Consider the following 11,453-nt stretch of genomic DNA (forward strand, 5'->3'; position numbering starts at 1 on the left):
GTGTGTTCCAGGCTGCTCTGGGGCCATGGCACAGCTGGAGCTCTGGGCAGCAGCGGCGCTGATGCTGCTGGGGGCGGCCGTCAGCCTCTGCATCAGGTGCCAGCTCTCCCCAGGTGAGCCTTTCCCTTTCCCCTTCCCTTTCCCCTTCCCTTTCCCTTCCCTTTCCCTTCCCTTTCCCTTCCCTTTCCCTTCCCTTTCCCTTCCCTTTCCCTTTCCCTTCCCCTCGAAATGTCCCCCGTGGGGATCTGGTTCTGTTCAGCTCTGTGCCAGCCTTGCCCTTGTGGGACTCTCTGCCAGAGAGCCAGGAGGGAAGGAACCCCCAAAAGTACAGCATCCCTTCCCTCCCTGGGACAGGTGTGACATCCCTTCCCCCCTGGGGCAGGTGTGACATCCCTTCCTTTGCTAGGACAGGTGTGACATCCCTTCCCTCCCTAGCACAGGTGGGACATCCCTCCCCTCCCTGGGGCAGTGGCCCTGGGGGCTGCAGGTCCCTGTCCCTGCCCATCCTGGTGGGTGGCTTTGGGACTCCCCTGGGAGGACTCGCTGCAGTCCCACAAACCCTGCCAGGCTCTGGAGCAGGAGGGCAGGCAGGGAAGGGGAGCTGGAGGAGGAATCCATGCAGAGAGCAGGATGAGCACCAGTGGGGTTTGAGCCCCTCCCCAGCACTGGTGGGTTTTAATGGAGAGGCTGCAGTTTGTGGTTTGGGGCAGGATTGGCTGCTTTGCTTTGTGGGGTTTGAGACAAGAAACGCAATTTAAACATAGTCTAAAAAAAAATGTCATCAAAACCCTACTGCAACTGCTGCTCACTGCCTCCACTGTCCTAATGTGCTGAAGAGGTTTTGTGAATGTATTTTGTAATTTTTTGGCCTTTTTGGTCTCTAACTCCCAAGTCATCCTTTCTCAGAGCTTTTTGTTCCCTTGTCTTCCAGCTACCAAACGGGAGACACAGCTGAACGAGCACGGGAACCAGTAAGTTGCTTTTCCAATCATGTTTCTCCCCCACACAACTCACCCAGGCTGAAATCTGGGTTTATACAAAGTAAAACAATGCCATGATGGGATGCAAACCAGTGTGGCCCAGCCCAAGGTGCTGCTGAAGGGGCAATGCCTTTACAGAGAATAATCCGAAATGAAACTCAAGCTCTGACTGTGACGAATCATTAACTAGTTGGAAAAGGTCTGGGAGAGAAGGGCAAGTTCTTATTCTGTTCTGTGGTGCCCTGAGATGAGATAGAAATGTTATTTAGTTCATAGAGAAGCCCCTGCCCTTGGTTGGTGCCGGTTGGACCAGAGCAACCACTGACCTGCAGCACAAGAAATGAAGGAAATGCAGTGTACTCCCCCTTATTTCCTTCAGCAACAGACAAACCACAGTAAATGATGTTAAAAAAAGAAAAGTTGGGTTGTAAGCTCTGTTGCAGGAGCAAACGAGGTGCAGTGGGGCTCTCCAAGGGGTTTTTGTTTCTCCAGAGTGATCCATTGTGGACTGAGGGCTCCATCCCCCATGGGCTCCATCCCTCACTTGCTGAATTGTCCCAACTTCTTGACATTTAGACCTGGCTTGGGTTCAACTCTGTGGTGCTGTGTGCTCTGTTAGAGGTGTGGTTTGGGTGTCTTGCAAGCAAAGTGGTTTGACTCTATGTTTGGGTTTTTTGACAGCTCTCCCACGGGTCCATGAATCCCAGCTGGGTATGGGGCAACCCCAATGGGAAAGGGGGAAAGGGTTCCCAAAACTGGAATTAATAAGGACCTGTGTAGAAACACCTGCAGTAGAAAAGGGACTGAATTCTCTCATGCTCTGAAAAGCAGCTCTCCTATTAACTAACAAGTCAAGAGGTTTCTGGGCATAGATTATCACTGATAATGTTATTTTATTCACATTGATGTTAAGGGATGGTGGGAGGGGCAGAGGCAGCAGTGGAGGTGAAGCAGTGGGGTTTGAAGCCATTTCATGCATGAACATCCATTTTTTTTGTGGGTGAAAATGTTCTTCTGGCCTTTGGTGGCTGAAGCATCAGAATGGGAATCATCCTAAATGATGTTTTCTCAATCCTGAATCCTTCCCTTGCTGATGTTGGCTGCTCCACCAGTGGTCCAAACCCACATCCTTTCTTTAAAGGCTCAGAGAAGAGTCCAGGGAGATGCTCCCAGGTGACACAGCCCTGCAGGACATGCTGAGTGACACAGCTTGGCATCTCAGAGCCCAGCCTGCTGCTCTCTGCCCTCACCACTCAGGGCTCCTGTGTCTGTTCTCCTTGTCAGAAACCCCAGCACCCAGCTGAGGTTGTGCTGCTGTTTTTTCCAGGCTCGAAGGGCAGCCGAGATTTGAGGTGATTCGATCCCACACCAGTGAGTACAAACATTGCACGTGGCTCCTGCCTGGTGGGGTGATACAACAGGGGGAAGGAATGCTCCAAGGGTCAGCTTGAAGCCAGGCCATCAAAGGATGAGACCTGGATTGTCCAAGGTGTCTTTAGATGTTTCTAGATACGTGAATTCTGAGCTGGAGGGGAAAAATGCCCTTTGCATTGCCAATAATTCACTGAAGTGCTGTCGTTGAAAAGTGACACCTCAGCTCCTGGGGCTCTTGGAGCCATGCTTGCACTGTGAAAATGAAGGTGTGGGTGATAGGAGTGACTCATTCACCATCCCCTCACTGCTTCCTGCAGCAGGTTGGGTTCAGCACTGAACTTTTGAGTTTTGTGTCGCGAGGAGCAGCTGCCAGGCCCAAGTGAAATGTTCCCATCTGCAGAGGGCTCTGCCCTGCCCCAGGACTCTGCTGGGTCCAACCCCTCTCCAAACCTTTCATCCCAGCCTGACCAAAGCTCTCAGCTGCACCTTGCAGTGTGAGGGAGGGGAATGGTCCCCAAATCAAGTGACTTTGGGGGACATTAGGTGACAAGGCAGTAGTTGGGATTTCTGCTTCCTCCAGCAAGTGTTGGCAAGCTCTGTGATCTGCAACAGCTTTTTCTCTAGCTGCTTCTTGTTTTGACCACTCTTGAACATTCAAGGAACAATTTGGAAGCTATTTTAGGATGCATTAGGAAAATGCTTGCCAGTCCCAGGGATTCCTCTCTGGGGGATGTTCTGTGCTCTTTGAAACATCTGCTGCTGCCATAATAACTAACAAGGTAATTTTGTTGTTTCCAGTTGCAACACGAAGGCCGGAAAGCGTTAAGGAAACTGAGGACTTACCAATAGCAAGGTAGGAAAAAGCCCAAACCTAGCTCTAGAGCCAAGGCTGGATGAAGTTCACCCAACATAAATGAACACTTGGGATTGCATTCTGGGCCCTAGAGATGTGGCTTGGGCTGTATCTAGAACCAAAGAATAGTTTGGGTTGCAAGGGACCTTTCAAGGTCATACAGTCCAACCCCCCTGGTGAGGATCAGGGACATCTTCAATTTGATCAGGTTGATTCACTTAAACTATTGATGGTCAATAGTTTAGACTTTTTCTGAGTTTTCTTCAGTCTGATTGCATTCTTCAGGTGGCTAATTAAATCAAACCAGAAAAGTGAGCTGTGGCTGTACATAATAGATGCATCATGGAAAAGATACATAATAAATACATAATGGAAAAGCAGTTGGTGTGATAAATCCCCTTCTCCCCATCACCAAAAATCCCCAGTAACTACACAGCCATGATAACACTGCTGCAATATTCAAGCACAGTTATTTCCATCTTGGGGTTTTACCCCAAATTCTTAATCTCCCCTTGCTCTGTGTGTGCTCGATAACCTCACAGGGAGGTTTCATGGGTGGCCCCTCTGGTGGTGTGTGACTGCTGCTGAGGTTTGCTCAGAGCCAGGATTTTAGTTCTCTCTTCTCTCTTTCAGGAAAGCCACTGAAGAGCTCACTGCTTCCCATCACCCTGGATATGGTGAGCAGTTCCTGGGACAGATACAGTGAATTACAGAGTGATTGGAGCTGGAAGGGACCCTAAAGATCATCTCCTTCCAACCCCCTGCCATGGGCAGGATACCTTCCACTATCCCAGGTTGCTCCAAGCCCTGTCCAACCTGGTTTTGGACACTTTCAGGGATGGGGCAGCCACAGCTGTGCCAGGACCTCACCAACCTCACAGGGAAAAATCTCTTCCCACCTAACCCTGTCCTCTGTCAGTGAGAAGCTAATCCCTTTTGTCCTGCCACTCCCAGCTCTTTTCCAAAGTCCCTCTCCCCTTTAGCAGGGACTCTAAGGTCTCCCCAAACCCTTCTCTTTTCCAGGATGGCCACCCCTGTCTTTCCCAGGCTGTCTCCAGAGCAGAGGGGCTCCAGCCCTTGGAGCATCTTTGTTCACTCCTCTGGACTTGCTCACACAGGTCCACGTCCATCTTAATCTGGATCTATGCTGGGTCTGAGTTTAAAGCCCAGTGCTCATCCTGCTGTGGCTGACAGTCCTGGTGAGAGCCACAGGCACAGATTGTTTAAAATATCACCCCTGGCTGTCCCAATTCCTGTAGCTTGGACTGTCCAACCTTGCAGCCATGTCCCCTGACCTCAGAGCTGAGTGGGGGCAGAGCTGCTGCTGCTGAAATGCTTGGTGCCTCCATTGCCAAACTGCTCCCACCACTCAGCTGAAGTTCATGTGTAATGTGTCTCTCTCTTGTCCCCAGGGAGCAGGGATGAGTCCAGGTACCAGAATTTCCTGACAGGTAAATGCTGCAGCTCTGAGTCTGGGGGTTTGGAAGGAAGGCTGCTGAGGGGATGGGAGGTCCCAGGGGATGGCAGCTGGCAGGGAGCACACAGGCAGCTGGCACTGCAGCTGGCAGAGCTCTGGCTGGGTCAATTTAGAGATTGCTTTGTAAGACACACTGATCTGATTAATGGGCAGAGGGGAGGGGGACGGATGCTCCCGAGCCCCTGCTCCTCCCTAAGAGGATTATTGGGGTGTGGGGCTGTGCTCTCCTTCCCCAAGGCAGGGAGCATATTCCCATCTCCCTGGCAGCTGGCAGGATGTGTCCATGGGAAGTGGTGAGCTGGGGCTTTCTCAGGCCCTGGGGTGGATCAGGGCACTCCCTTGCTGCAGCCACCTGGCTCTGCAGTGGACAGGCTGTGGGGCTGTGCCAGGGCTGTGCCAGGGCTGTGGGGCTGTGCCAGGGCTGTGGGGCTGAGCCAGGGCTGTGTGGCTGTGAGGATGTGGGCTCTGGTGGTGCTGGGATGTGCCCAGGGGTGGCTACTCAGGCTGATGCCATGGTGGGTGCTGACAGCAAACCCTTGTTCTTGCAGAGAGCTGCCTGCAAGAAGAGAATCCCTATGTGTAAGTACCCTGTGCTGCCACCAGCACGGTTGAGTGGAGCCATGCTGGTCCCAGTGCTGTGCTGGTGCTCCCACAGCTCAGCCTGGGGAGCCTGTCTGGGCAGGAGGAGATGACAGTGCTGCTCTTCTCACAGGGAGCCCATCTCTCTGGATCACTACTCCAATTGCCCCAGGCTCTTCCATCCACCCCGTGTTAGCTCTCCACACAAGCAAGGTGAGTTCCTTCATCCAGCCTGGCTGTGCCATGGCTCAGGGAGCTCCTGACACTGTTCCTGCTGCTCTGTGCATCCCTGTGTATGGCCTGAGGCAAGAGTGGGTCCAGGAGACACATTCATTAAAAGGGTGTAGCAGAGCTGTGGGGTTTGAGGGATGTCCAAGCCCCCATCAGTCCATCTGTTGCCTATAAACAGGACAGCCCAAAACCATTGGTGTTTGTGCTCCTGTGGGAGTGACCACCTGATTCCACTGTGACCCCTTGGTCACCACAGAATAAATTTTTAGCTAAACTACTGTGGGAAGCAGCTCCCTCCTGCAGGTGCTGAGGGATCTTCCCAGGTCACTTGCACTTCCATAGGTCCTTTGTCACTCCTCTTTCTTCTCTCCACCAGAGAAAGATGAGGACTCCTATTCCTATGAGAATGTCACCATTGGAGCATCTCAGGGCTCTGATCCAGGTAAGTGTGTTGCTGTCACAGTTCATGTGTCACACAAAGTGCAGAGAAGGATGGAGACCTGCTCAGCCAAGAGAAACCTGCTCAGCTCTTCCTACCAGCTCTGTGCCGTGGAGCTGCTGTGCAGGGGCTGCTGCATGCACAGAGCAGGCCTGGAACATTTCCCCTTTCTACAGGAAAATGCACATGGTGATACGTCCACCCTAATGCCATTGACTTGGTGGTTTCTGCAGAAATTCAGCAGCTTTGGGGACTGCATCTCTAGGTTTTTAATGTTTCAGCCAGGAAACCCCTAGCTCAGGTTTCTCACCAAATCCAGCCCAAGAAGGCTGCAGCCAGGAAGCTTCTGGAGGGTGACACTGACCACAGTGTCCCTTCAGGGCTTTCAGCATCACTCCTGGGACGTTGCAATCAAAATAGGAAGTCAGTTTGGTTTTCTTCTGTGAGTTAGCACATGCTTTCTGCACTGCTAAAGCCTGCCCTGCTCCTGCCTGGCTTTGTGCAGAGTGATTAGAGGAGGCAGGAGCAGCAGGGACCTGTCTGATCCCCATCCATGCCTGCAGAGATCCAGGCACGTGGCCAGGGCTGGAAAAACGATGAGGCAGCATCAGCAGATCTGTGCTGGCTGGAAACTCAGCCACGTGCAGTGCTAGGAGGGGGTTTCACAAAGGCCCCTTTTTAGCCCGTTTGCTGTTCAGGATCATCCTGCCCAAACTCTTCTCTGTCACAGATGACGCTGTAGACTACGAGAACAGCACGGCAATACAAACATGGAAACTCCAGCAAGGACAAGGTATGTTCCCTGTTATTTGCTGTTTGGGGATGGAGCTCATGAGGAGAGTGCACTAGGCCAGTATAGACCATGCAAGGACAACACAGCCATCACCCTTATCTTAATTTTTTCCCCAGTTGTCCATGATAAATATTCAAGGCAAATTATGACACATTCCTGTAACTGAATGCTGCTCTGTTGGGACATGGTGTTTGTTGTACTCAAAGGCCACCATTGGGGTGGCTGTGCCTAAACCTGACCAGGGGGTGCTACAGAAAAATGGTGCTCCTCAGGTCTTACACCCTCTTACATTTGAGGCTGCTCCAGTGTAATCCCCTCAGACACAGAGCTTTGTGCACACATCCGTGGGTCAGCCCTTGCCTCCCTTGCTCTAGTCAGGGGCCCTATTTCTCAAGCTGACCCTTTTAACCACAGTTTAATTTAATGTGTGACTTCCTGTGAGACATGAGGGTAGTTCTGGCCTGGGGGATAGTGGGGAGTGTACACATATACACTTAAGAGCTTCGTGTCTCCGATGTGCAAGTTGTCTTCCCATCCTCACCTACAGCCTCGCTGACAGAAAGCCTGGATGATGAGCCAGACTACATCAACACATGTCCTGGGTCCAGCCCTGCCCTGCTGTCAGAGCAAAGGTAGAAACAAGAGTAAATGGTTGGTATGTTAATGTAGGGTGGAAGGATTTGGTTTATGGTGTTTATTTAGGGGTGGGAGGATTTGGTTTATGGTGTTTATTTAGGGGTGGGAGGATTTGGTTTATGCCAAAGGGAGTTCAGCTGGAGGATGCCCTTGCTGGCAGCACCAGCACAGCAGCCACATGGGCAGTGGAGGAGTGTGAGGAGCCACCCTGTCAGTGCCTCACCTCTGGCTGATGCCAAGCTGACTCACACAGACCACGGAGTCACATTTGCCCAAGTCCATGTCCCAGCTCCAGCACTGCCCTCCTCCAATAGGCACAGGAGTTCTGAACTGCTCCAGAGCAGCTTGAGCAGCAGTGGACAGGGACAGCCAGCAGCCCCTGCTCTGAGCAGGGAGTCCCTCAGCTGAGCCTTGCCTAAGGGCTAAGACCACATATCCTGCCCCATTATCAGTCTGATGCTGCTGATAAAGTATTACTCAAGGCAGATGAAGTAAAAAACCACAGAGAGCTGCAGGAAGGTTGCATGACACCGAGGGACAGTGAATGATGTGCTGGTTAGTGCTGGTCACCCTGCTCCAGACTGGACTAGGACTCCAGCTGGGAGATGGACTGGGACCAGTCCATCACTCTCCTTTTTGGATTTTCACTCTCTTGAGCACCTGCAGAGACCCAGTGGGGTTGTCCTTATGCCCCGTGCCAGCTGCTCTAGTTTCATAGGGGTTTATATTCCCCAGACTGTAGGCACCAGCAGTGGGCAGACCCACAAAATCAGATCTTTCTGAAATCATGCAGAATATTTAGGATTTGTCCCCACCCTGCAAAGCACAGTCACCCTATTCAGCACACAAGGGCATTTACTTCTGCCAGATATAGCTGGACATGGAAAAACCCAGCCTGAGAAACCTGACCCTGCCATACCTTGCTGCCAGGCATCTTTTTGCCATTATAACGATGCCTCTGTTGTAGCCTTTGCTAGCAGAGTAATATTCTGAAATCTCAGTCCAATCAACAAATGCCAGCAGAAGTTCTCCATCAAGGGAGGCTGAATTGAGAGATGGGCTTTGATGGCTCTGTGCCTCTGCTCTGATCTGGGATCATCCCCCAGGAGCACAACTGCTTAGACATGGACATTTTGTAGTGTATGTCACTATTTGTCCCTAGAAAGAAAATGTAGCAGGTAGCGGAGTTAAGTTGAAAGCAGGGATTAAAAGTCAGTGGACTCACTGTTTTTTCTCCTCTTATTTCAAGTATTCTGCATAAAGTCTGAAGAAATCTTTTGCTGAGTGCACCCAACGAACATGCACACAGGGAGAGGGAAGATTCCCACCCCTCGGTGAAATCTCTTCTCCAAACTGTGCCTGCAGCAACCTAGAAGGGGTTTTACTGAAAGGAAGAAATGCACTGCTTGAAGCCCCACAGAAGTCCAACTGCAAACCAGCAACTGGAGAAAGCACTCTGCCCCAGTGACCATGGGGCCACCCCAGTCTCATTTCCCTGCATGTCCACTCCAGGATGGCCAGGCTGGGCAATGTTTTCTCCTGACAGCCATGAAATGAATCCTTAACTTGCTGAGCAGTAATGCAGACAGCTATTTAATTTGTCAGGGTGACTCATGCCTGATGGTATTAAGCCATAGGGATGACGTTTGGTTTGGTTCCTGTGCTCTCCTATAGAAGCAGTTTCCTACATGAGAGGAACTGGCAAGGCAGAGGTTGTGTTTATAACAGCAGTGGTTGTCTGGAGCTGAATGACATTCCAACCTGCTCACAAAAGCTAAAGAGGATTAAATGCCTGCCTTATCCATGGCTTGTAATTCACAGTGTTGGTCTCTGGCAGTTTTCCTCATGTTTCAGGATCTGTTTTATAGTGATACAAAGAACCAGCAGCAACTGTGAGAGTCAGATCCACAGACACCAGCCTCAGAAACTGTACCAGTCCCTCAATATGGCTGTTGGAAACATCATCCCAGAAACAGAATCCCTGTATCCTGAGCCCTGATGCACAGATCTGGCACTTCTGGAACACTTATTTATTAAAACTGAAAAGCTTCCAAAGAAAATTGGGTGTTTTGCTATGGTTTGCAATATAGATGTCTGCATGGTCAGGTGATACAGAAATGGGAGGATGTGAGGTTACATGGAGTGATGTGCAGGATCTTATGGAGACAAAATGCATTAAAAGCCTTCTTCCTCAAAATCAGATCAGAAAACTGTGTTTCAGGAAAGAACACAGCCTGCACTCATGGTGAGTGAGCAGGGAAGGGGAGCTAAGGGTCAGAGAGCAGTGGAGTGGGAGAAGGGATGTCAGGTGCTTCCTGCTGCAAATGCCTTGGCTCTAATTTTAGCAGAATCACCAAGACAGACCACAGGTGCCCACTCTTGGTGTAGCTGAAACAGTGGGTGGGTTGGAGTCTGGCTCAGAAGGTTGCTAGTGGTTCCTACAAATGCTACAAGTTTCCACAGGACTTTTACCACAGAGAAAATCTAGTGCACTTCAGGGATGCACACACAGACAGGGAGCTACAGCCTGGTTTTCTGCTCACCCCAGCCCAGCTTCTCCTCACACCCTTAGGTTCCCTCATGGTCTAAAGCTCTGCAGACTCTGCACAGGGGCATGGCAGCAGGGTCCCTGTGAGCCAGAAGCACAGGCACTGCTGTCTCTGCACAGGCTCCCAGGCAGGCAAGGGCTGCTTTTGTCACTGGAATTGTGCCTGTACCTGAGCCTGGTGGGATTCATCCTCAGCACCTGAAGCAGCTCCCACTCCCCATGAAGTGCTGCAGCCTGTGGATTGTTCACTGCAAGGGTGAGCTTGTTCTGAGTGCTGTCTGGTGACGTTAGCCACTGGTGATTCATCTCCCAGCCAAGGGAGCCATTCATGAACAGGAGATTAGCAGCAGTGACAGATCCTTGGCACACAGCAACACATCCAGCTGGAGACCTCCCAGAAAGTTCCAGGCATTAGGTCAGTGCATGGTCAGAACATGAAAATACAAGATTTACTGCTCTCCTCACTAAGCAGGGAGGCAGATTACACCAGTTGGATATTTTTGGTACAAGGTTCCTCCATTGCCAAAGTCTGAGTTTGAAAGTTGTGAAGCCAAAGCAGGCAGGGCAGAACTGGATGTGGAGAATCTTCCCTTCCCTTCTTGGGGTCTGAGCAAATCCCTCTTTGCAGCTCTCCAGAGTAATCAGCTGTAGTGAGGGGTAAATCCATAGCTTTGTAAAACTCCTGGAGCACTTCTCAGTCATCTCATTACACTGGAAGGGATCCAGGGCCTGTTCCAGAACTCTCATCAATGTTTTCTCTTAGTCTTGCTCTGAACAACCTCACAGCTTTTCTTTGCAATGAGAGTATGGATGTGTGTGTTCACAGACACTCTGTCCTTTCAGGACTGGCTTTAGGTGTGCAAGGATTTCTGGTATTCAACCAGAATTGCTAGACACTGTTTGTTTTAACCTAATGCAAGGAGACTTACATCTCCCCTGGTCCACCTCTCTCTTTCACATCAGGTAGGCAGTCAAGTGAAAAATTCACTTCCTGTTTTCAATTTAAGATGCTTTAGAAAAGCAGTTCTGGCTGGTGCAGCTCTGAAAATGGAGCTGGGGAGTTTGTGCTAAGTGCTGGAAGGCAGCAGCTCCACACTCAGAGGGGCAACAAATGTCTTTGGAGAGCAGGAGGTGCTGGTGGCCTCTGGGATCAATACTAGTGCTCTCAGGAAAAGTGAGTGTGATTGTGTCTCTGCAGAGCTGGAAAGGATCAGCCCAGAGGGGAGTCTGCTCCTAACTGGAGCTGTGAAATGCTACTGAACATAGCTGGAAATCAGGTGGGAACAGGAACATGACCCTCCATGTTCCTCACCCTTCCACTGCCACCATCACTGTGGGCAGGCACATCCCACAGGGTAAGGACTGGCCTGGAGCCATCCAAATATGGGTTGGCTGGTTTATGAAACATCCATAGCTGCTCTTCCTTCCCCTTTCAGCAATGAACACACTTAATGAGAAAGCAAAGACAGAGTAGGCTGGCTGTGATGTGCAGTCAAAGGAAAATTAACCTTATTTAAATTTTCAGGGACAAAAGCTGTGATGC

The 11,453-nt window shown here is 50.8% G+C and overlaps 1 protein-coding gene across 1 annotated transcript; it reads left to right on the top strand.

Annotated features, from left to right (window-relative positions):
- The first annotated feature begins 25 nt into the window (after positions 1-25).
- LAT2 (linker for activation of T cells family member 2) lies at positions 26-9,409 on the top strand. Its single transcript, XM_033078412.1, has 12 exons — positions 26-113; positions 932-971; positions 2,308-2,351; positions 3,153-3,207; positions 3,841-3,884; positions 4,620-4,658; positions 5,233-5,263; positions 5,397-5,476; positions 5,871-5,936; positions 6,664-6,726; positions 7,274-7,358; positions 8,612-9,409. Exons 1-12 carry the CDS (start codon positions 26-28, stop codon positions 8,628-8,630), a joined length of 654 nt encoding a protein of 217 aa, XP_032934303.1. The 3' UTR covers positions 8,631-9,409.
- Positions 9,410-11,453: the final 2,044 nt, after the last annotated feature.

The sequence above is a fragment of the Catharus ustulatus genome, chromosome 22 (assembly GCF_009819885.2).
Source record: "Catharus ustulatus isolate bCatUst1 chromosome 22, bCatUst1.pri.v2, whole genome shotgun sequence".
Taxonomy (NCBI): Eukaryota; Metazoa; Chordata; class Aves; order Passeriformes; family Turdidae; genus Catharus; species Catharus ustulatus.